The sequence below is a fragment of the Spea bombifrons genome, chromosome 7, assembly GCF_027358695.1.
Source record: "Spea bombifrons isolate aSpeBom1 chromosome 7, aSpeBom1.2.pri, whole genome shotgun sequence".
Lineage (NCBI taxonomy): Eukaryota > Metazoa > Chordata > Amphibia > Anura > Pelobatidae > Spea > Spea bombifrons.
Genome location: NC_071093.1, coordinates 35197266 through 35223698, shown reverse-complemented (window position 1 = coordinate 35223698; position 26433 = coordinate 35197266). Strand labels below are relative to the sequence as shown.

Genomic DNA, 26433 nt, shown 5'->3' with positions numbered 1-26433 from the left:
GTGAAGAGTCATTGCATTAAGTTTGTCTCTGTGCTGGCTCCTTAAAGAATAACCTAGCTTATGTCTAGCTCCCCCCCCCCCCAGGCTAAACCATTCAAGCACCCTGTTACACTGTAATAAGCAATTATCGTCACCATCAAGAAAACGCCAGGCATGGCTCACCAAATAGGAAGTGAATTTACAGATAAAGTGACAGATAAGTGGAACCGGTTAATACTGTGAGGGAATTAAAACATGCATGGGATATCCTGATATATTACAGACTTAGACATTGCCATTGGCAACGTTTCAACACGCCAAGGCTTTCCTACTATGCGTGCCAACACTAAACAATACAACGGGCCAGGGGTGCACTTATTCTGCATTATTGTGGCCCATTATTGGATCCTTAATATACGGCACAACTAAGGACTAAGTGTAAGTCACGTTCTATGCTCCTATGTTTGCAGTGACTCAGACACGATATTCAGCTCATTCATGTGAGAAGGTCCAGGATCCTTTTAAGTTGGTTAATTCAGCAAGGAGTATTTTTTTTTTTTTTTTTTTTTTTTTTTTTTTTACAGAAGGGCAAATAAATTTTTCTTTCCTAGGAGCTCAATGCATACATCCCAACAGTCTCTGTTGTTTTTGGACGGTTCCAATTTATGCACATTGTCCCAGGCAGCCATCACACTGCCCCACTTTTGCAGGCAGTATAGGGCATGAACCAGTTGGGGAGATCGTTTTTCACCCCCAGGGCCATTTAGGGGAGATCAAAGCAATGGAGTTGTGAGAGGTTGAATCAGACCTAGTTTGCAGCCATCACATTGCCTCCTTGCCAGGCTAGGCGGTTAACTGGGTAAGGTAGGTTTGGTGGCCAAATCTCACACAATTCCCGCTTCTGGGTCAGCCCCCCTCCAAGACTACAGCCATCACACACGGTATCTCCCAAAAGGTCCCTCTATCATCCCGATGTCCCTAATTTTGCAAACAATGTTGGTGAATCACATTTTTCTGCAGCATATTCCAGGTACAGACCAAATACATCTAAGCATTTACAAGACTGTATACACAATTTAAAGTAGAAAGTCTAGCAATGCCCCTAAACACACCTCTTCGGATGTTGGAGTTATAGATACAGCCTTTAAATTACAAGAGATAATAGAATAAAATAGTGCAAACTGAGGCAGCTTTTTTAGGTGTTGGGCAAACCATGCAAATCTGGGTTCTTTATACCCAATACATATCAACTCTTCAAATGCCCTAAAAGAGGGAAACCTCAGTGCACAAAAGGTTTGCACAATATTGTAAATTCATCATGCAGCTGAATTACTAATACATGTTTCGACTATGGACATGCTGGCAGGAGCTAAGCTGGATGGTTTCAATTTACTTCTAAGCCATGAGAAGAAACATTGGGTTTTTACACTTTGGGTAAGCAACAGCGTTCCATAAGCACCTTATAATGTTTTAATTGGCAAAACCAAAGTCTAATGCAAATGTTTCTCAATCACTTATTTTGTCTGTCCGGTTTGGCTTGGTGTAAAACACGAAGCTGTCATCTATATAAGAGAGGTGGACCTCAAGCTGCACTAAAAGGAACAATAAAATAGCGTGTTGACAGGAAAGGCCTCTGCACCGGTGGCTAGGATTCTTTTCACAAGTTCTTATAGGATATCACATGACAAAATTATAGAATAACTGTGCTCAAAAATATTCCTTTCTAACTTAATATGTAATTAAAGGGACACTCCGGTTATGGGCACTTTAATGTATATGATAGAGTGGTCCGTGGATAGATTCTGCGGTACCGCAATATGCATTCTTGTTGAGGACCCTGCATGGGACACTGGGGTGCGTACCTCAAAATGATGAATTTCTAGATTCTTCGATGGTTGCAAAGGGTGAAAAGGGAGATCCCAGTGGGTGGATTAAATACACACCTTCCAAAAACTATGCACAAGCTCATACCAACCTGCAGGGAAGCTGTAAAACCCTGAATCCAGCATGAATTAAGATTTCCCCTGCAGGAAGGGATGGACCTGCCCTGCATAAAAGCAGCGTTTGATCCATGGAGAGACTCAAGAACCATTCAAATGCAACTCTGCATTATACAGGCTGGCTCAGCCATTACTTCTGGAGAAACTCACAGGGATTGCAATATGAAGGGTTATCCGTGAGTTGAAGCCTCAAGTCGCCTACAAGACAGACACCAAAGCGGAGAACATCCCACCATAACAAAACTCTTGGTAGATTAGATGGCCTTTGTGCATTTCCTGAATCCTAGTTACTTCATATAAAGTAGCTTTATTTTAACACCAAAGCTTAAAGAACAAACAAGTTCTTATTTTTATCGAAAATTATTGCAGGTCTTGTCAGTCCAGATATGCCATTAGGTTTCAGAATTGTTCCAACAGTAATGGTTAAAAAGTGTTAAGGAAATAAGTTTGGAAAATGTGTCACAGCAGCTTTCTAGTCATTGTAACGAAGGAGCTCTTTCTACATAGTTGCTATCGCACTCCTGTGCTTTTAACACTGAAAGAAAAGCCTGTTTCTACTGTGAAGTGCATACATCATCACTGAATGTTTACCTTGGCATGCTGACAAATCTGATTTCTAAAGCAGAACGCCAGCATTCCAACTCCTCGTTACTGAAACGCACAAAGCAACAGAGACAACCTAATTCAGTTGCGCGATGGGCCCAGTGCATCCCTCAACTAGCAATCAAGATTTGCCCAACTACCGCTAAACACGAATAGCATATTTCACTAGTACATTTTACATCAAGTCAAGTAGACTAGTGTTCTTATACTATGGGAAGAAGATTAATATAATTTTTTTTCAAAAAACACCATGTTAACACAAGCTTACTGGCATACTGACAGAGGAGACCCTGGTCTTGTGAGTTTACAATCTATTAAAATGATTATGTTCATTTGAAGAGCTTGTATATATGCATTTCAAAGGCATCCAAAATGGGGCCAGCGCAAGACACCGTGCTGCCTGTGTCCAAAAATAGAGTACTGCCCCCTGAAGCCACGTCCGCATTATGTGACACCAACAGGCAGACACTCAAACATACAGACGCACCTACATTCACAACCAGGGACATTCATTCACACACACTAACTTCAAATGGACAAAAAGACCCACTTACAATAACACCCACACTAACATACCCCAAACACACTAACACATGAAGACCTACACGCAAACTAAAAATCACAGACACACACTGAGACTCAGTCACCGCACTATCACCACTGAAGCCTCAGGAAGAGCTGCCGTCTGGGCCCCATGTAAGGCTGGCACCGAGTGCAGGAAGCAATAGAAAGTGAAGGTCCACTGCAGCAAGAGATGTACAATTAACCAGTCTGGGGATGGTTTAGTCATACTGTCCCATTAAGGAAACTTCTAGATTAACCACATAAACTAAAGACCATAAATCATTTCGTTCTGCTCCTTTCCTGCAAGTTCCTGCCTCTACCGCCAATATAAGCTCTGGCCACAGATGATATTGTAGTTTATAGTTGTGACAAAGTCTACACGAGATGTAGGTCTGGCTTGTTTGTCGGACACTAACAAATCCCACAAATTAAACAAAAACAACTTCTTCAAAGCCTTAAGAACGTCGGTCGGCTTTTGTATAAACCAGCATATCCCTTCCACAGAGGGCCCAAGCAGCCCAATGCCGTATAGGAGATTAGAGCAGTGGCTTATTGTGCGTACGGGGTGTAAATTGCCATGTGTTGGCACGGCACAGTTTAAGCAACAAGCCCTGCAATGAAAGGGAAAGGCTTCTCTGGATTCCATTTGCAGCCATATGCTGCATGTCACGAGAAGCCTCTCGACACACTGCATTTATTTAGCGCAACTTACACAAAGAACTAGTGTACAGTGACAGTAAAGCAGTGTGATAAAGGCAGTGTCTGCTCCTACACAAGGAGGAGAGTATATCAGAAATGCCTGCAAATCCGATAGTTTAAGGGTTTAGTGAATACATCTAATGCAAACATTACAAGGCGGAAACCTGCAGCGAGTCTATCCTGGAAGAATGGCTTGCCATGCATATGCCGTGAGATGAGTAAAGAAACCTCATCGCTTTATTGATATGGGGAAGGTTAACTAGTTACAACCATCTCAATTCTTACAGAACAGTAGTTCCGGACACACACACAAAACGCATAGTTTTACTATTTACCCCAGTTTAGTAAATCGAGCCGTAAGACACCCAAAGCATCCCCTAGTCCCAATGGCCACAAGGGGGACCTTTTTTTTTTCTCAGGGTTCCCCCACCCCACACGGTAGCATAGTACGCGAGAACATATTTGTAGGATCAATGCTCTATTTTTACAGAATTCTCTTCCTATCTACACTCTTCGTAGCCCTTTTAAGTTGTGCCACTGGCCAAAGTCGGAATATTTGACAGTAGCACGCCAGCTGTTAGGAGTCTTGCAGATGTAGGTGTTGTGGTCTGATAAACATGCCACTTATTCCCACAGCTGGCACGCTGCAGATGGGAAGCATTGGCTTCATTTCTATTTGGTCCAACAGCAGCTGGTGGGCTGCACTTGAAATGAGAATAGGACCTCTGTCTGTAAGCCAAGGTATATGTATTATCCTTTATTTATATTGTGCCAACAGTTCATGCAGCACTACACACACACACACACACACACACTATATATACATACAATATATATATACATACATACATACAATACATACATACATGAAAGGACAGAACTACGACTGACGAAGAAACCAATACATTAGATAGAGAGCCCTGCTCCAGAGTGCATTAAGTAAAGAAGCATCAAAATGGACAAAGACAGAGCCTGAATGATCTCCAAATGTTTTCCTTAATATTTTTTGGCTTCCTTCCCATGCTCAGACTGTAAATGCGTGTATAATGACATTCAAGAAAGTGCGTGCATGAGATCAATAAATCATACACCAATTTTGTGTCCTGAACATGAAGCATGACTTCCCATGCAAATATATCTCTAGTTACTTTATTGCAAAGAGAAACACTCAAAACTATTTGGGGTAAATAAACCCAAGCTCCCCCTCGCCCCCAAAAAGGAAAACCTAGGAATTAGATACATTCTCGGTTACTTCAGATATTAGGATCACCACAATCAGCAAAGTGGCACATTCAGCGCCAGTTAATGAAAAGTCAAATCTATGTGGTGCAAATAAATTCACGTCAAAAGGGAAGATAATTTTGGAAGCCAAATCAATTGCAAGCTCGGCCATTATAATAGGGCTGTATGTTAATTTATGTATTCTATAAGCACTGGCCTGACACTTTAAGGCCAGCGGCCACTGGTACACCGCCATGAGCTAGAGGTAAATGCGCAGATCAATCGGCCACTTGCCGATTTGGCAGATGCCCCTTGCGAAAAACATGCTGCAGCGATCGATATTTCTAGAGCAGAACTAAATGTTTCCGTGAAACAGCTAAAATACATGGATCAAGAACAAAACAAATGTAACGGCATTCGTACGGCTCCGATGGGGCGCGGAGACATATTCATAAATGTACAGGAAGGTCATGTTTTATACGCATGTTAGCCGTGTTATCTGGGTGGGGACACTTTATTAAAAGCATGGAAACAAGAACATGAAAGATTTACAAAACAAGTAAAGGAGACGAAAGTAGATAAAGGAGAATGTCTACAGCATTAGAGAAAAAAAAAAACAAAAAAAAAAAAACATTTTTATAGTATTCTGAAATGTGACACCCAGGGTTTCTAGGAGAGCGGTGGTAGGTTGTTTTTGCACTTATGGTGCAAGTCTGGTCCTTTATAAAGATCTATTTCCTTAATGGTTTTTTGTAAAGCAAACTACAAAGCAGTTTTTTCATTGAGTGCGTTGTGATTTTAACTCTCATTTCACTATTCATTATGAAAGGCCAACACAGGCACTTTCCTCCAGCTAAAATGGCTGAGCTGGCCCTGTATAATGCATAATACAAATCATACAGGGCCAGACAAGATCTTCCTGCCACAGGAGCCACCAAGGGTTGGATCATCATGGCGCACAGGGAATTCAAGAAGCCGAAACATCTGCCAACTCTTGTTTTAGTGAATAAATCCCAAAGGCAATGTGAAAAGTCCTCAGTCACAAGAAAGTGTTTTTGGAAGCACAAGCTCAACACATCAATTTATCAACAAGTGCTTGTGTATTTTACTCTTAACAGTCATAAGAACTGTATACACGGAAAAACAAAGAGGTTTGTGACTATCACATGTCAACCACAGAGTCACATGGTATCGTCACAGCAGATTTGTTTAAACGGTTATTTTAAACAAAATGTGGTGGTTGTAACCATTTAAATCATTTTAAAAATGCTTAACTTGATATGGATTACATTTTTACTAAAGACAGACATGTACATATTACTAAATAAAAAATACATTTAAGAACGCAAAAGATAACAGGAAAAAAAAAAAAAAAAAACACAAAAAATCTTACATTAATATTGACGACTTGAGGAATACGCCTTACCTATTTGAACCTGTTCTGACTGGCTTAGAGATACAAATGCTGATGTATCATCAATCCAAGATACTTGAATATTACCTGAAAAAGAGAATACAAGGAGTAAACCGGCTATAGAGAGCTACGGTACTCTAAACATTCATACACACAGCTTAAGCAGGGGGAATGCATTTCACATTTTTTTTAGCAGTAGAATAATTTCTATTACTTCTACCAGCTAAGCAGATATATCTGCTCCTCTTACACGTAGCAAAGGAAACTAGAGCTGAAACAACGAATCGATAAAATCGATAATAATCGATAACGGAAATCATCGATAACGATTTCCGTTATCGATTAATCGAGTGATCAATTCGTTGTTGGAGCACTCGGCTCCTTTTACTTACCTCCGCGAGCGTTCCCCGCTTCTGCTACACGCTCTGCAGTCTCCGCCTTCTTTTAGCTACGTGACGGATGTGACGCGTTCCGGAGGTAAGTATTCTTCATGTCTATGTGCACGGATCGCACAGAGCCACTCGCACAGAGCGAATCGCTCTGTGCGAATGGAGCCACTCGCACAGAGCGGTTCGCTCTGTGCGAGTGGCTCCACTCGCACAGAGCGGTTCGCTCTGTGCGAGTGGCTCCACTCGCACAGAGCGGTTCGCTCTGTGCGAGTGGCTCCACTCGCACAGAGCGGTTCGCTCTGTGCGAGTGGCTCCATTCGCACAGAGCGGTTCGCTCTGTGCGAGTGGCTCCATTCGCACAGAGCGGTTCGCTCTGTGCGAGTGGCTCCATTCGCACAGAGCGGTTCGCTCTGTGCGAGTGGCTCCATTCGCACAGAGCGGTTCGCTCTGTGCGAGTGGCTCCATTCGCACAGAGCGGTTCGCTCTGTGCGAGTGGCTCCATTCGCACAGAGCGGTTCGTGAGTGTGGGTGCAGGGCAGAGTGGGGGTGGGGGTGCAGGGCAGAGTGGGGGTGGGGGGTGCAGGGCAGGAGACTGGGTGCAGGGCAGAGTGGGGGTGGGGATGCAGGGTGTGAGTGTGGGTGCAGAGCAGAGTGGGAGACTGGGTGCAGGGCAGAGTGGGGGTGGGGATGCAGGGCAGGGTGTGAGTGCGGGTGCAGGGCAGAGTGGGTGCAGGGCAGAGTGTGAGTGTGGGGGCAGGGCAGAATGTGGGGGCAGGGCTGGGTGCAGGGCAGAGTTAGAGACTGGGTGCAGGGGCACAGTGCAAAGTGCTGGGTGCAAAGTGCCAGTGCTGGGTGCAAAGTGCCAGTGCTGGGTGCAAAGTGCCAGGGCTGGGTGCAAAGTGCAAAGTGCTGGTGCAAAGTGCTGAATGCTGGGTGCAAAGTGCTGGATGCAAAGTGCCAGGGCTGGGGCAAAGTGCTGGGTGCAAAGTGCTGGGTGCAAAGTGCTGGGTGCAAAGTGCTGGGTGCAAAGTGCAAAGTGCTGGGGCAAAGTTTCTTGAACAGTAATAGTCCACCTCTTTTCAGAATGTTTGGGGTTATTTTGTTTCATAAATATTGTGTTTGGGTTCTTGTACTTTGAAAATATTGTTTTTTATTACATCATAACAAAATAAGAATGTTAATGTAAATTTTAAGTTGTTTTTTAACATCCAGTTCATTAAATTCTTTTAAATAAACGAAACATTTGCATATTGTTTTTTTTTATCCGATTAATCGATTAATCGAAAAAATAATCGGCCGATTAATCGATTATTAAAATAATCGTTAGTTGCAGCCCTAAAGGAAACAGTCTGCAGAAGGAAAAGAAACAAATAAATTATGGCTGACACGGCAACCATGGGAATGGTCCAATTAGGTGAGGCGTAGCAACTGTTTACAGTTAAACCAGCCTCCGATAAAGTTCTTAACTCCAGTGACTTATGGGAATTTTTTATTTTTTTTTTAAAGCCATTTTAGTTGGGGGGGGTGGCATGGACAGGACATCTGGTAGGAAGAAGCATTCGTCCCAGTAAGTGGACAGTGCTAGGACATCCCCAGACAGGGAATCTCCTTAATTCTAGCTCTTCCCAAGATGTTATAAGAATGACTTCCGGTTACTACCGATAACCTGTGCTTTTAGTTTCTCAAATCAATGTAATAGTTTAGGTGATTTGGTCTAAAAGTTAGGAACTTTTTTTTTTTTTTCTCCATAATCCGCGAACAAGCAGTCGGGTTTTCCAAACGCAGAGAAAAGATCAGCAGCCGGAAGCTTAAGTATCTTCCTGCAAGGTGCACTTTGCCTGGATTTCAAATATACCGTATTATATACATATACAGTATATTCTATAGACACGTCAGAGTTTAGAACCTTTACATAAGTAAAGGATATAAAAGGAATATATTCTTCCAATTGGGACTGAATAGATCACTTAATAGGGCTTCATAACCAACATAAAAGATTCACACTGCAATGCAGAATCCCTATACATTGTACCCGTGAAACATAGCAAATGTAGTGTTTATCTTGCTTTCTCCTCGCCTGACTACACTGCACGCCGCTCATTTATACATAAAGAGCCCATTTAAGCCACTTTCTTGGAACGAACCTCACGTTTAACGCTAGACCCAAAGGCATCACTCAACATACACTGCTGTACATCGGCCACTTGATTTCAAAGACTGATCACTGGCCGATACAGGTTACCTAGAGCTCTATGCGGTGACGGAGTAATAATCCCGCTACTGGCACAGCAAACGTGTAACATTTATCTGGGCACTTTAGGAAGAGATGTTCATTGGTGATCAATGCCTACTTTCTTAGCATTTCAGAGACAGTAAAATTCCACCCAAAAAGGCACTCCTATGAAAGACACAGGGTGACCTCCAGTTGTGAATGCTTTCCGTTTTTCCTGGAAACAGGTGCAATGCAATCTGCCCATTTTTAAAAAACATACACGCCATGAAGTTTAAAATATATCAAGAAAAATTGGTCAAATCTGAATACATCACAATTTGATACAATATGCCCTAAACATTTGATTTTCATAGGATACCTGTATCAATGTCATAAGGCAAGGTTTACATTAACAACTGGTTTATATCCACCTTACAAAAAAAGGTTTCAAAATACATTTTATCTTTGAGTTAGAGACTGGAGAATACTTCTTATCTTAAACACTATAGCACAGGCCAATAAGGACGATGAGGTCACTTTAATAAAAAAATAAACGCATCCGGCTATAAACCACATGGAAAACAATTTGAAACCCTCTAGCGTAGGCTGTATAATTCCACATGCGGGAATATTTGTCAAAGTTTCACTAATCCACATAATTTGGTTCAAATAAGACAATATAAGTAAGAAGTAGGGGGCTAGAATTAAAGGGACAGTTATTTTTAAATTAACCTGTAAGGCTTCTTCTCAGCCTCTCATTATTTCCAGAGGGTTTTGGTTTTTTTTTTGCGTAGGGAAATACTCTGCAGAGATATTAAACCTCAGACATTTTCGTTCACAACTACGTTCTATGTAGATCGCTCATCTAACGATTCTCTAAGTGGTAGACATATCCAAGGAAATGGGAGTGGTTTAAAAAAAAAAAATAAAAAAAAAAAAAAAAAACCATGGAGGACACACAGGCCTGGAAAATGATTGATCAATTAATAACGTTACAGAAAATAACCCCATAGGACACCGTTGCAGGATCGGCAATTGTCCATTACAAATTCCAATAAAAAACAAAATATAAAAAAAATAAAGTATCAAATCTGATTCATGGCACGCTATTTAAATATTTCAATGTCTTACCAAAGGCACTGAACAGCTGGTAAAGGTCGCTTGTCTTCCACTCTTTTGGAAAAGCAACATGAAGAACATTGTCTCGTTTTGGATTCACTAAACAAAAAAAGAACAAAACAAAAAACACATTAAAAGCTAGAATACAAACTGGAGAGAAAGCACAAGTCATGCCTGCAGCTTGGCAATAACCATACGTTATCTGCATTTCAATTTATTTTAAAGCGTCTCGAGAGAACATCAGCCCGCGATACACAAAACTTGCGTTTATGAGCGGCGTAGTTTTGTAATACAGGCAGAGCGTCCACCTGTAATCTACTCCATAAATCTATACATAATGACTTGACGCTGCGGCCAAGAACGCAAGGCGGCTGCGGTAACATCAAGGTATCAGCTGAAGGCTCCATTCTCACATTTGGGATAGAAAGATCTTGACGTTTACAGATTCCTTAAAGAAATGACAGCTTACAAAAAACAACTTGGCATCGCACTCTGGCATGACGACGTGGAAATCTTCATCCAAGATATTTTCAGCATAAAAAGGTTCATGTTAGTCAGATTTCCCCATGCATCCATAATTTGTTAAAAAACACTTACACGCCACTTATGTAAAAGTGCACCGTGGAACGAAACAAACCAAGGTGACTGGTAGGGTTCGCAGAGCTGCCCTTATAGCACAGTGCCGATAAATAGTTACATTTTTAACTGTTTTTACATATATTGTAGAGATGCACACCCTAAATACTACGCCATTATCAGGCAGCTTAAGAGCCAAAGATCAAGGCCACATTTAGTATTTTTGTTCTGAAAATTCTACTAGGTTTTTAAAAATAGAAGACCGTCAAATTCTAGCCAGGTACTTGTCCGGAAACTTCCGATGAAGAGAGATTTCTTGGTCGAAAACAAAAATTAAAAATGACACCACAACACGTCCAATACAAACAATAAAAAAACATAACTATTGTTAGATAGCAACTGAGGTTTCTTTTCTGTCCGGAAAAGTATTAAACATCAAAATTTATAACCATAGTAATTGTGCATGATGAAGGAAGATAACACGGAATTTATGATATGTTGGGGTGATGGCAAAACACAAAAGGAACTTGTTTATATCAGTCCAAAGCATATGGAGTGTTTAGGAACTTTTGACCTTGTGCAAAGGCAGTCGTTTTTTTTGTAAAGTTTATTATAAAGAGAATTAATGTTTAACTGAATGAGATATTCTTAAGTGGGGAAAAAGAAAAAAAAATCCCTGGTAGACTTCATATGCAACTACAAGATAATTTATTGCAAGTATTTCTTTACAAAATCAGGGACATAAAACCTTCATGAAGAGACTTATTACCAACGCATTATCCTGCTTCGCCAAATGTAATCAAATAATATTTTAAGAACGCAAAACGCAATCCACCGCCATCTCCCATGGGCAAAAAAAATGCCCAGACAGCGTGCATAAATTGGCCAAGAATCTGCATATTTTAGGAGTCTCTTAAAAATAATAAAAAACCTATCACTCTTCCGGTGCCACAACCCAAGACGGATACAGCAGGTAGGCGGAAATAACGCAGCGCCATATACTTGTACTGCTTTGCACATAAATACGGCAGCCTCACGTTACCAAAATACCTGACACGCAGAAGGCACAGCAAATGCAGCCTTAAACCTTACACGTTTATTCACAAAACCTGTGAGCATTAGCTCGAGGTATAAAACACATCTTAAGTTTACTTGTGGGTTCATTTAGTACACAGTATGTTGAGGCGAGAAAGGGCTAAAGTCAACGCATCACATTAACGATGGCCCTTTTATGGTAGGAGAATACCGTCGTTTGTGTTTTAAGAATAAACTTCTCACCTTACAAACTCAACCCAAAACCAAATGCCAAGTAAATGAAGATGAATCAGAACCTACCTGCTTCTGCCATGTTGGGTACTAGCAGTACTGTGCTTATAGCAGTGCAGCGCAACGCCAGATAGACGAACAAAGGTGTGTGTGTGTGTGTGTGTGTGTGTGTGTCCTCTGCAGCACATCAACATTTATGTTCTCACAATAGACCGTTTTCTACAACTTAACGAACAAGAACGGTATTACTTACAGTCCGGGCCTTCTAAATTGAGATAAGGAATGTCCATAATTCTCATCAAAAACAGCCTAAATAGTAAACAAAATATATATAATTAATAGCAGAGAAAAATGACAACGTAAAGATGTAAAGCAGCTTCAATTGACATCGGCATAAAAGCATATAGCAAATTGTGCCGTTACACAAAAAGCAATTCTCATGGCCAAGTTCGGTCTATGTTTATGCCTCTGTAAAATGGACCACAATAAAAATAGCTATGGCACTCAACTGCCTGGGAGCTCACCGAACAAAGAATGCATCCAATTTTTCCTTAATAAATTTACGCGCGCTGCATGTCCGATCCGTGGCAGGAAAGCGCTCTACCGGAAGCATATCTGACGTCTGGAGATACATTTGGCCAAATACATCTCCGTTGGGCGAAATAGTTTGTTTTGTCTACATTGCGGCCTCCAAGCACCATACTATAGGCATTCCTTTTTTTTTTTTTTTTTTTAAATACACAAAAAAAAGTTTATACATTTTTTTGTATTAGTATAACCGTAGCAATATATGGTATAAAGCAATAACGTATTTATAATGCATTAAGATAATCGCTTTGCTCGTAAGCATCTCCGGTTGCTACAAATTGCCCACATACGATTTTTTCATAATAAACCAAATTTCCGCAATAAAATATTTTGATTAACCTACAAGGAGTTCAAGCGAATTGCTTAAAGTCCAAGTACAAAAACAATGCTCGTCTGCACCCACAGAAGCCAGGAAAGAATATCAGATATTGACACTTTCCCTTGGAAGGGCATCTCTTTTTAGTTCATTAATAATCTTTTGCTAGGTTAACTCTACCGGAGGAGAAAAATCTGCCCCCAGTTACTCCATAAAGATGAAAAAAATTGCAACCGTGTGCCTTAAAACAAAATGGGATGAGCTCACATGACATGAACTGACATTTTTAGTATAGTTTTTCATATGGACTGACAAAGATCTTCGAGTTCCTCTGTAGAATTAAAGAGCGATGGTAACGTTTACGGAAAGTGGCAGATTCATAGCTGGTCTTTGCAGGATGATCTCACCGGGAACCCACCTGGATATGTGAACGCAGACTAAACCAAAGCCCGGCTTGAAATCTTAAGTACAAATTGTAAATCCATTCCACAGTCACTGATAAACACATGACTAAACGCCAACAAAAACGGATATACTGTTAGACCAAGAGCTGCCTCGAGATTTATTACGCTTATCCATTTGCTTCGCTGTCTGGGCTGCTCGCACTGTTAAGAGCTTGCAAAATCTGACAATGTGAGGCCTTTAAAAGGACATGAGATATCCATATTGAAGGATCTTGAATATGGATATGGGAAGCACACTTTACATGGCCATATCTCATGGTAGAAAGCTGGATAAAGACAACAGAGGGAAAAAAAAAAAAAAAACAAGAAAGCCATGTCCAGTTGGCCAACTTTCACAGTTCTTGGGTAAAAGCCAACGCTAACTTGTGGTGAAAGGTCTACATTAGTGCCTAAGATTTCCCTACCAAGTTTTTAATTTGGTAAACTAATATGGCAAATCCTTGTCAGGGCAGACATTAAGAAGAAGAAAAAATAAATAAAAAGCAAAATTCTTCCAAAGTCTACACTTTGCACTTGTTAACAAGTACGTGGGTATTCCCAACGCTCATGCATAGGAAGCCTTCTTGAAACAGATGAGAGTTAAATCCGGCAAACTACGGAGCGCGTGAACTGTGCCTTTATAATACCGGAGTCCATGTATAGTGCGGTTTCTAAGCAAAATAGGATGTCTTTATATTACAACATTTGCACAGTTTCCTATGTAAAATAAATCAATATCCTGGTATTTACCGAAATCTTTATGGCCGTGTAAGTTTGTTATCGCTTCTAGTACCCTGTTATTGCAAGTGTGTCGAATCAAAGAAACATGCTGTCTTTACGGGGTGGGTAGAGAAGGCTATCTAATAAACAGCAGCCAGGTCCAAAACCAACACGCCTCACACTAACCCTTTGTACGTTGCTAAGCCATAAGCTGCAGTGCTAGCTTTCGGGATGGCTGTACTAAATTTACAAGGAAGCGGTTAAAACGTCTTCAGCCAAGATATCCTGCGATCAGCTAAATATTTCTTTGATTCATAACTCAAACACCAGGTTCCATAGATGTTTCAGCGCTAAAAGAATCAAGAGCATAAATTAGCACAACAGCTCTCATCTGTCAACCCTCCAGAGCAGTTTAGTTGTCGATTCTACAGCCTTAGCAGGTAGGAAGAGGAGCTCTCCACTAAATCACCCTTAATCCTAGCTAATTCACGACAGAAGATCCTTATTGTCAGAACGGGAGAGTATGTTATAAAGCCAAACAATACTTTATTTAGCCTGATGGTCCACAAACCAAAAGCGGTAGACCGAGTCATTCCTAACCCACTGTCTTGGATGGGCAGTAATGCTTCACAGTAAGTAATAAAGGATATCAAATGTCAGATATCCCCTTGAACTAAAACCCACCTGTTGAAATTTTAATTTGCTATATATTTGCAGTTATTCTATACTTCAAGAATCAAATCAAGTATAATATTTTGATGAAATGCCAGATTTGTGTTTTAGTAAAGTACCGGCGGAGATATTTACCGTCGCTCCATGCTTTCCAGGCTTAATGTTAGCGTGGCTGTTCAGCGAAAAGCCCATGGCCAGATTCTGTTTAGGGTCTTCTGCCTGAAGGCCATGCCGAGTTGCAGACACAAGCTACCCATTTTCTAACTAAAAATAGTCAAGGGCAACGCTATAAGCCATGCGGAGTTCTGTTGCACAGACAGTATGAATAATGAATGGATATTAAAGGGGCAGTTGCTCAGATTTACGTCACACTCCAAAATGGAGAGGCTTCAATTATTGTTTAGATTAATGAGACAAACTGCTTCCAAACATGCAAACCAGGCACGCGCCTTGCTTGGAGTACACCACAAGCAGTTCCATTACTTACTTGTTAAAAAATGGCCGGATGATCTTTGAACGAGCCGATACAAAGCCTTTAGGGGGACTTAGAAACGATCCTAGTAACGGAGAGGAGAAATGTGCTAGATTACAAAACCAGTCAACACTTCTGAATCTTGTTGCATTCTGAGCTCCTGTCAACAGCACTCAATGAGAGCTGAAATGTGTCTAAGTAACCTAAAATAGATTTAGAACTAAAAACACAATTAAACTAGCCAGCCACCCAATAGATTATACGGTTAAATTCATTATATCAAATGGCAAGTAACAGGCCAGAAAATTATTCAGGAGCTTAGCCATACAGTTGGAAGAGGAGAGATGTGGCATCATGGAAGTAGAAGCATGGCATGGAAGAACGTTGAGACATTTGTAAAACAATCACCTAGATAGTTGGCCATGGAGATAAAACACAGTCCGGTGATGTAGGCATCATAGCCAGCTTCATGTAGCTGTTCTGAGGCAGTGTTGTAGCTCGGAAATCCATCAGCACTGTCTAAATAGAAAAAGAAAACCCCAAAACATCAGAAATCAGTGGAATCGGAACACTGCATATATTGCTCTTTGGGCCACCGTCGACTCCAAACATCTACGTATATGTGGGTAACAAGCGAACTTTCACTGATATGCGCAACCAGGTTTAGCACACATTCAATTGGATTTTCTGCTAAAACTAATCAATGTATGTGCTTATAGCAGGAAGGTCCATTATTGCCCCACACATGCATGTTGTCTGTTATGCATTTAGAATCCCAACGTAGGCACAGGGCTCTCAACGCCCCAATTACACCCCATCAATGTCTACACGTAGGCAGCACTCTCAGTTCACATAGCGGTCGGGCAGTAAGAATGCTCCTACATGAGATGATGCCTCTGAAACCAGCTTCTTTGTAATGAAAAAAAAGTTCTACAAAAAAAACCCAAAAACAAAAAAGCCCAACACCGAACATGGTTTATGAACGTTACAGAACCCAGTCTGTAACCATCTCGATTGCCAACAGAAGCCTTACCAACTTTCGTGGGTTTGAAAGGAGGCTCTTTCAATCTCTTTTCCAGTTCAGCAAGGGATGTGTTATAAATAATTTCCTAAGAACACATAAAAAGAGACAAAAAGATTAATGCCAGATGTATATTGCTCACCATTACAGCACAGCGGGGAAGACTGCTCTATTGCCCTCATGTGGTAGGAGAACATATAGGTTAGAGGAACCAGAACGCATAGACATCACTAACAATGTATTAATAAAACACGCCCTGGCAATAGATATAGTTTTCAGGAAAGACAAGTTATGGAACTTTGCACTATGTAGGGGGCACCATGTGGTATCATGAGACAGCCACTCAAATAACATGCATTAGACTAACAGACACGTGCCTCGGAAACCGTGTCCCACTTTTCTTTCAGAAAACATGAATATAATCAATAAAACGTGAACACGCATGGGATAGGCATAGAGCTACCCTGAATCTAAGATGAGAGCAAGAACCGACTAATGTACAAATCTTTGCTTCTGCATCAGGGCAAATGGCCAAAGTTTCTAAAAGACATTGTCATTGTATTTCAATAAATTATATACAATTTGACCGGTATACCTGAATTATAGCTGTACTTCCGACAGCACCAACAGATTCAACACCATGAAAAGTTAAGTCGTTAATGCAAATTTCTGGTGGCGTTGCTTGCATATATTGTACCTCGAGACTCGGGCCACAAACGGGTACCCCACTACAGGACATGTATTTCTAATAGGTCACTTAGACTTTCACCTTTAAGATAAGCTACTTCCTACATTACTGTACTCTACCTTAAATGGATTCGTACTGGCCATAAGCTTTGTGTCCAACACTCTGAGAAGAAAAAAAAAAAAAGTTAAAAAGGTCTGAATGAAAATGTAACTGAATGTCATAACAGGATTAATTTTCTGATGTTTAAACATTTTAAAAATAGTACAAAAAAAAAAGTACCTTGGAAAGACACAAGTTGTTACTTCCTTAAATTCATTTAAATCCTACATGGAGACAAAGAAAAATAATTTGGATTTATAGAAAAAATACCCAACCATGTACATACTGGTTTGTGAACAAACCCAAGGAATTGAAGCAATATATAAATAAGCAAAATTTTATTGATTTAGAGAAAACCTCAGGAGTTTTTTTATCCACTGAAACAATATAGTACAATTTTTTTTTTACCTTTCAGTATGTAGTCTATAAGGTGTACAGGAGAGTTTGTTAGCAGGCTTGCTCGAACCAAGTTAACCAATTACTAAACCTGCAGACTGACGCATTCTACATGCAAAATAGGACCCATGCAGCCATCTAGCCAAGCCTTAACGTTTTAATGGCTGCAGCATCCCTCAGAAAGGTGCTTTCAAATAGTATTTGCTAGGTCTCAAAATAGTATTCGCTGGTTCCTCGTTTTGTTGTTTGTAGATGCAGGTCATTTCAGCAGCACGCCAAAAATGTAAATTTATAGACTTATGGTGTCCTACTAGTATTCCCTTTGTAATTTATTTTTATCTTTTTTTTAACACTGCAGTAAGTTATGTAAAACATTAACAAAAAACTTTGAATCAAATTCACAAAAACGCTAACATGAACGTTATTAGAACACAAGACATTTAGCAAATACTTACATCGGGCAGCTGGCAGAAGAACTGGTGAATAGTGTGCATAACATCCAATAGCATGTTGTGTCCAACCACAAGTTTACCCTGCTCAAACATAATAAAAAAATAAAAAAAAAGAGGAATGACACATAGGACTGCCAATAACTGCGAATGAGTGCATTATATTTACTTTATCTCAAAGCCGCTTGACATCCTTTTTAGCCGACTATAGTAACTACCTACCAGTGGCTGTTCTTGTAATGCATGACAATTAAGTGTGCCAAAGTTTAGACGATGAATTATTTTTGGGAAGGGTTTGCACGTGTAATATTAGTACTAGGAGTGCTGTAAAAGCAATACATTTGGAAGCGGAGGAAAAGCACATTTAAGCACCAGACTAACCGATGTTGAGATTGCATGGATGATCCGAGAAAATCCCACTGCATCATTTAGTTCTTCCTGCAACGGCAAACATTTAACAGAGACAGAAAAACCAAAACAGCAGAAAAAAAATGAAAAGTTAAGTGAGCAGCTTTTGCCCAGTCCATTTAAATTTAGTGATTCCACATGAGTTCAGATTTATTTTGAGCAATAAATGAATTATGGGAGCAGAACATATGTACTGATCATGCATCTGTTCTTATTCTCTAGTTCTTTATTGTATTTTATTCTTTATAGTATGATGTGTAGTCATCACATATATTTAGCGATTTAGTTTCTATATTAGTGTTTCTTTATATATTTGATTCCACATCAGTTCAGGACTGATATCTATTTTCAGCACTTAATTTGGTTGTAATTTTGTAATTGCAAGTTCCAATACCTGCTCCTTTGCTTGCTTGTCCTGTTCGATTTTCTTACGCTCCTCTTCATCAACTTTATTGATGACTATATATCTCTCCTTCTGAAATTTTAAAGCAGAATACACCAGAAGTTTTATACATATTTCAGGAAAAATGCCACTTTAGCTAGTCTTAGAAACCTCTGCATCAATGCGAGGGTCACCATGGGATGAAGCAAAACCGAACCATTTTAGGGACCACATCTGTGTCTTGTCTAGCAATGATTCTGGGTCTAATATTCAGTAACGTTTTCATTGATACAATATCCTGGCCGCAGAATTTTTGTTCCAAAAGCAGTTCTTAAATATATTTGATTTGGGTTTTTTTTTTTGCTTGTAAAGATACACAAGCACCTTTCAGCTGCGGTGATTCAATGCATAAAAACCAAAACTTTTTTATTTTTTTTTTAAATTAAGGGTTGAAAAGCAGGATCTCTTCTTGCATCTTACTGTATTTGTACTTTAAGACTGTTGCAATACTACCTGCCCAGACATCTTAAACAACGCACTACGTGTCCTTCCACAAAAGGGTGCAAGCGGTATTAATAGTGTATATGTAAAAAGTTCTACTAATTAACATCTGCAATTCAAAATTGAATGCAACAGCATAAAAATAGTAATACAAAGTGACGGAGGATAGTAGTATCGGGACACATACTTGAACACCATGTACGTAATGAATTGTCCAATACACTTTAATTATTCGGCTGAGAAAACTATTAAAGCGGGCACCCAAGCTTCACATTACTTTTTAAAACCAAACATAATAGTTACTAGAAACTGAATTACAGATAAACAAACTTACCTTTTCTGACTCCAGAGTCTCAACATGAGTACCTCTTGGATACCTTTCAAGAGGAAAAAAAGATTAGAATTTCACATGAGATTGCCACATAATACTGCTGAACACCATCGATCCATCATCTGAAATGAACAGAGGTTAACAGCAAAAAGACTACTTTTGTTAAGCATTTAATCCAAGGGGTATCCCTGCTCATAGCGCTGGTGTCACCCCAGAATACGATGAAGATCTTATTACTATTGCTTAATACGGATTGTTGATTATACAGCATCATTTCACTTCTAGTCTGCAAAAATGCTGCAAGCAATTGCCAACAGCCAGGCATACACTGTCATAAATGAAAGGTCGGTGTCACTGATAGGTAAGCAATTACTGTGTAAATAATAATAATTACAACCCACAAATGCTACTAATATGAATGGAGAAGGAAAAAGTATTGCTACTCTATCATGTTAGTGTTCACATTTGCTCTGCCTCTTCCACACTGGGAATAATTTTATTTATCGTATAAATATGGTTGATGATATGACCAAGGGAGAAGAAGAAGAAGAAAAAACAAGCGAAAAAACCCCACTTACTTCCAGTTCAGCGTCTGGTATATAAGCTTCCGCTGGTACCTAAGACAGAGAATTAAAGATTATTTTCTTATATGAACAGCAGGTGCAGCAACAAGAGCCCTTTGCCAAGAACTATATCACCAAGCGTTTACCTTACTAAAAACAGGATTACCCAATGGGAGCTAATGTGCAATGCTATACTTTAAAACCAACGTAAAGAATATAAATACATTTTGAAAGCTTCACAGATGAAATAAACCTAAAGCATCTACTTATCACATATTAAAAGTAAGCCACTAGGAAAATAATTGCATATATTTTTCTTTGGCCATAAAACACTGACCCAGTACAAGGCTCCAAATCTAAGCTTTTCCTCTTTTCGTCTTTTAAAAAGTCTTCCACGCGTTCACTGGAAAGAAAATCAGAAAGCCAGTTAAAAAAAATTAATGGGCCCCATATTTCTAAAAGAAATGTTATTTTTATTTATTTGTGTTAGAGCCTAACTCCAATGACCTATACTATAGGGCAGGGGTGTCCAACCTGTGGCCATCCAGCTGCTGCAGGACTACATCTCCCATAATGCTCTTTCAGCTCAATGACTGGCAGAGGAGTATGGGAGATGTAGTCCTGCAGCAGCTGGAGGGCCGCAGGTTGGACACACTTGCTATAGGGCAACGGGAACATCTTTAGTTACCTGGGGAAGGAGAATACTTCCAACTGATATTTTAATAAATACCCATCCTTACAAGCATATGACATAATATTCAATATTTTTTTCCCCTATACATGCAGATGTAGCACTAAGCTAAGGCCAAAACCTTTACTCATCACAAAATGAGTTATTCAGTTCTAGAACGTACACGATTTTTTCAATAAAACCCTTCTGCTCATCAGGTATGTTTACAGGAGTCTTTGGAGCATTCGGAGATATATAAGATGTTGCGCTTGAACCGTTGGATTGAGAGCGCTTGTCTTCATACTGATCTCGCAACCGTCGTTCCTCCTCTTGATTCAAATACGGAATTCCTGGGAAACACACGGCATACGATTAAATAAAAACCCTTAGCATCTGCACAAAACGCATCTGATCCATTCAAGCATCCGACTGGCGACTTACCATTACGAAAAACTTTATTAAAATCAAAACCCTGGTTAGCCAAAAAGTCTATACTTGAGCTCTGGAAGAACAAAAAATTAGCATCACACAACAGTTTATTTCTCGTGCACAATAAAAACAAAATCAACTGAACGCACTGATGAGACATTAGTCGCTGCGATCATGAGTGGCAATACCTATCGTTCAAGTACCTGACAAACAAACTTCTTATCTGGAGAATTTCTGTTAAATGGCTTCGGAAAGATATAAAAATTAAAGGATTTTATCAAATATCTGCAAGATAAAAAAACAAAAACACGCAATTATGAGGGTACATTTTGACAAGCGAAGGCTACAGAGAAGGGGGAGGGGGGGGGAAACACCTACTTTCCATCTGTGTTATCATAGTTAAAAGTGCATAAGCCAAATTGAAAGAGTAAAAAGTCCATTGAGTGCTGAAAGACAAAATGGGAAATAGCATAGAGTCTAAATGTATTGATAAACTGTTTTCATGCATTCATTCATGCGCGCGCACGCATGCATGCACACACACACACACTCCAATAATATAAAGAGACTGTGATGCATGTCGTAGCCATGCGCTTCACTGTCAGCGACTCGAAAGCAAGTCCATGCTGATTTACAAAGCCGAGACAATGTCTTCAAACTGACCTTTTTCAGCTTCTGATATCTTTCTTCTGGTGTGTCGAAGCCATTTGTTAAAGTGCTAACAGATGGGCCGTCGCTTATTCCTAAAAAAAAAACACAGGAAATTCTTGTAACTCACGCAATAATTACGTGCTTTAAATTAAATCTTTCCCTTTACTGATTTAGTTATACATATTCTACACATATAGGAAACATGACATCACAATTAGGTCATAACTACTCATAACCAGAACACTTTCCACAGAATTATGTGGCTTTTACTATAAAGCATTAACGTAAAAATCTACACAACAAGAGTCTAATACATATTCCAAGTTATCAACTTTCTATGTTATAGACTAGATATTAAAAATCCCCAAACAAACAAGACATTATAATAAAACTGATTCAGGTAGGTGGGCAAGCAGTAAGTTTAACTATGAATATCAGCTGCGTTAATGTTTTAAGATATTCCAGCCAATTTGATTCAACATATCTGCATCATAACTCCCAAACCCCATACTGCTCTTGTATTAATGTAAATCTCTGTATCGTATGGTGATGAGACAATTCAACAACAGGAGATCAGCCACTTCCTCCACATAAACCAGTAGAGGTGTGGGAGCCTACTGGTGGTATCGCACTATTCAAGCCAGAACAAGGGTACAGCCATACAATCCCACCAGATACGGAAAGCGTTCTTCCAGCCGGGCTCATATTCCATCTAGGGCTGCAACAACTAATCGATAAAATCGATAATAATCGATAATGAAATTCGTTGCCAACGAATTTCATTATCGATTAGTTGAATCGATTATTATCGATTATAAAATGAGGGTTTTTTCAGAGCAAACGCTCTGAAAAACACCCCTCATTATATAATAGTTTAGTCTGACTCACAGCAGCAGCTCCTACTTACTCCCCCTCCCTGTAAATCACTGTGACAACTGGCCCCGCCCCCTTCCTTCTCCCAGAAGGCCAGAACCACATGGCTGTGACACTCATCTAACTGTAAGTATAAAATTAATATTTGGGCTACTGAAAGTCAGGGGAGGTGGGGGTTAATTTAGGGGCAGTTATGGTTAATGGGGTGTTTAGGGTTAATTTAGGGGCAGTTATGGTTAATGGGGTGTTTAGGGGCAGCTATGGTTAATGGGGTGTTTAGGGGCAGTTATGGTTAATAGGGTATTTAGGGGCAGCTATGGTTAATGGGGTGTTTAGGGTTAATTTAGGAGCAGCTGTGGTTAATGGGGTGTTTGGGGTTAATTTGAGGCAGTTGTGTTTAGGGTTAATTTAGGGGCTGTTGTGGTTGACAGGGTCTTTAGGGTTAATATAGGGGATGCTGTGGTTAATGGGGTGTTTAGGGTTAATTTAATGATGAGGACTGAGGGTTAATTTAATAATTAATAATAATTAAGGTGCAGTTAGAGATAAAGGGGGGCAGCCTAAAGGGAATCTAAATCCTGGGGGCAGTGAAGATTAACCCAGTACTTATTTATAAAAGTATGGTGTCAGTGTCATGCGAACGGGTCTGTGACTCTATGAGGGGACTATGAGATATCTGGGGGGGGTATAAGGCATATCTGGGGAAGACGGAGTGACATATCTGGGGGTATAAGGCATATACAGTATATAAGGCATATGTGGGGAGGGCAGTGTGGCATGTCTGGGGAGGACGGAGTGGTGTATCAGGGGGTATAAGGCGTATCAGGCACAGTGGCATATGTGGGGGTGGAGTGGTATATGTGGGAGGCAGCGTGGCATATGTGGGAGGCAGCGTGGAGTGGTATATGTGGGAGGCAGCGTGGAGTGGTATATGTGGGAGGCAGCGTGGAGTGGCATATGTGGGAGGCAGCGTGGAGTGGCATATGTGGGAGGCAGCGTGGAGTGGCATATGTGGGAGGCAGCGTGGAGTGGTATATGTGGGAGGCAGCGTGGAGTGGTATATGTGGGAGGCAGCGTGGAGTGGTATATGTGGGAGGCAGCGTGGAGTGGCATATGTGGGAGGCAGCGTGGAGTGGCATATGTGGGAGGCAGCGTGGAGTGGTATATGTGGGAGGCAGCGTGGAGTGGCATATGTGGGAGGCAGCGTGGCATGTCTGGGCTCAAATGTGCATAAATTGGGGGGCTGGTTGGGAAATAAAGACAAGAAATGCATTTTATCAAAGCTTTTTTTTTATTCTGCTGTTTGTATTTAACATCATTTGTTTATTAAATTATTTTAAATAAATGAAAAATTTACATTCATTTTTTTTATCCGATTAATCGATTAATCGACAAAATAATCGGCCAACTAATCGATTATGAAAATAATCGTTAGTTGCAGCCCTAATTCCATCCCTCCTGCCACGAACGTGTAGCCTTTCCGGGACTACACGAAGAGGAGTGCAGGCTAGCAAAACGTAAAGGCGATATTCCTGTAATACGTAGTGACTCCTGAGCGAGACAGCTATTCACGGTCTATATGCAGGTTAATTTTAAGACACTAACCTCTACAGAACAAAGTGAAACAGAAGAACACAATGTTTCAACCGTAAAGAACAAAAACAAACATTTGAGAAACAAACCTGAAAATTCGCCATCAATAGCTAAGAAGTCTGCCTCTTCAATCGCTTGATAAACTTTCGGTAACTGGTCCTTAAAATCTGAAAAATAAAGTCCTTGGTGTAATATCTCGCGTACGGCCAGAATAATAAGAGGTTACAGGCTAGGAAAACACACAGTCTTAAAATCATGGACTGCAGTTTAATGCAAATAACAGATAAAGGTTACAATGGGCACATATCCAGCCAGCGGCCACACACTACAGCGCAGGGTCTTCTGCAGTAGTGCCAATCCAGGAGGCTCAGCTGGGCAGATGCCCGGGGTGTCTGATGGCCAGCCCCTGCCTTTAGGAATGCACATTTGCTGGCATGAATAGGTCAGAACATGTATACAATAAGCACAATATCTGGGCTTTCTATTCAGCAAATGTTGAACAATTTCCCGTGGCCTACACCAGACCTCCCAGATCTCAAGGGTGCTCAGCGCTGCTCCTTGATGTCAGGAAGCAATTACCAGGGATGCATTCTATATGTATTCTGAACCCAGATAAATGCATTTTATTCCATGATAAGGCCCTTGCTCATGTCCGCTGTATATGTTTCACTTAGGGATCCTGCTTGTTAGCTCTAGTCTTTTCTGCTCTTTGTGTCGATGAACACATTGGAGAAGTTGACAGGACAGTTGGGATTTTAACAGCTTGACATCACTTTACACTATGAAGAGCACACCGCCGAGGGGATGGAGGGCAGGAAGAGCCTGGCTTCTTCAATGGTTTGATTCATGTGTTACAATTTTTGACCGTATTACACGCTAAGCCTTTGTGTACTTGGTTAGGGTGCCAAAGGTTGTGTTCTTGTACGTAATATGTATGTTCTGTTCTTGAATAAACTCAATGAGGCTTCTAACTAAGGTACACTAAAAAGTGTACATTATGCAGGGCCAGCTCAATCCATCCCGCTAGAAAGCCTACTATTGTTGGCCCTTCATAAAGAAGTTGAAAGCGCAACTCTAAATACTATCCGTGACAGGATAGGGATATTCAGAGACGAGAACAATGACCGATTCCGGTTCGCTTCTTCACATCAGGCGAACGGCCCTTATAACATTTCCCACGGCTGTGCTCTCCATCACTCACCCCAAAAACATGAATACAAAGCTGTATTGAGGTAAACGAGTGTGGGCTAATACACGGTGATGTTCTGAGCAAATTGCATTTACTGGCCACATAATATAAGCGCAAACAACAAAGCCCCAGCATACCGCACAATAACGCACAGTCTAAAACACATCAAACTGGACAATTATTATATGGGGAGAGGTCCCTCAACAAAGCTTGTAGGGGGAGGGGGGAAGTTTTTTGTTACACCACTGCCAATAATAATTATAATGAATGCTTGATGAGTTTTATTACCATTTCACTAACAGCCTTGAGGCAGAGTTTAAACACAAAACCAGTAGAAACCCTGCCAGCTGTATGGGCCATAACCACGTTAAGGGAATATACTAATCCGTTTAGGCAGCCTGAACCGGAGACATTAACTCCATAAAGCCAAAGCACCGATACCAACAGCTACCACAATCCCAACGCGTAGCAGGGAATTAAGAAGGGTTACTTATAGCATGTGCGGATTAACCCGGATATAAAATTATCAGAACTAAGCCGATGACACAAAATATCACGGCATGTGTGTCACCAAGTGAGAGTACATGACAGCCACGACTCGGTGTGCTTGGTGCGCTCCGGGGGACGCTTTCCGCCTCGGCCCCGGTTGAAGACACATTAGAATTACACACAGGCAGCACGTATAACTGGGATCACTCACTGGTCCTGGTGATTTCCATTCTTGCAAACCTTGCACCAGCAATGCTAAGAAGCCTAACACCAGTTGCCCTTTAACTCCTCCCCGGGGTATCACTTCCGGTGTTCAGATCCTCAGGTCGCTACTCCAGCCGGCTTGGAATCCCCCGCCCGTTACACACATGCATACGGAAAGGGCGTGGTCACGTCATTCGTGCCCAATCATTGCACGGAGGCGTGGTTTCGGACGTTTAACATCATC

General features: G+C 40.7%; 1 protein-coding gene across 1 annotated transcript in view; it reads right to left on the bottom strand.

The window, feature by feature from the left end:
• The window catches only part of PARN (poly(A)-specific ribonuclease), a 42370-nt gene extending 16042 nt beyond the window's left edge, over nt 1–26328 (bottom strand). The window contains exons 1-21 of the mRNA XM_053471557.1: nt 26197–26328; nt 24397–24474; nt 21854–21933; nt 21569–21636; nt 21394–21475; nt 21203–21263; nt 20946–21111; nt 20429–20494; nt 20107–20145; nt 19532–19574; nt 18709–18789; nt 18288–18344; nt 17913–17990; nt 17242–17285; nt 17082–17124; nt 16287–16362; nt 15662–15772; nt 15269–15338; nt 12296–12351; nt 10213–10299; nt 6493–6567 (exon numbers count right to left, since the gene is read on the bottom strand). Coding sequence (XP_053327532.1) covers nt 6493–6567; nt 10213–10299; nt 12296–12351; nt 15269–15338; nt 15662–15772; nt 16287–16362; nt 17082–17124; nt 17242–17285; nt 17913–17990; nt 18288–18344; nt 18709–18789; nt 19532–19574; nt 20107–20145; nt 20429–20494; nt 20946–21111; nt 21203–21263; nt 21394–21475; nt 21569–21636; nt 21854–21933; nt 24397–24474; nt 26197–26215 — 1480 coding nt within the window. The 5' untranslated portion in view covers nt 26216–26328. The remainder of the gene's footprint in view (nt 1–6492; nt 6568–10212; nt 10300–12295; nt 12352–15268; nt 15339–15661; nt 15773–16286; nt 16363–17081; nt 17125–17241; nt 17286–17912; nt 17991–18287; nt 18345–18708; nt 18790–19531; nt 19575–20106; nt 20146–20428; nt 20495–20945; nt 21112–21202; nt 21264–21393; nt 21476–21568; nt 21637–21853; nt 21934–24396; nt 24475–26196) is intronic.
• Nucleotides 26329–26433: the final 105 nt, after the last annotated feature.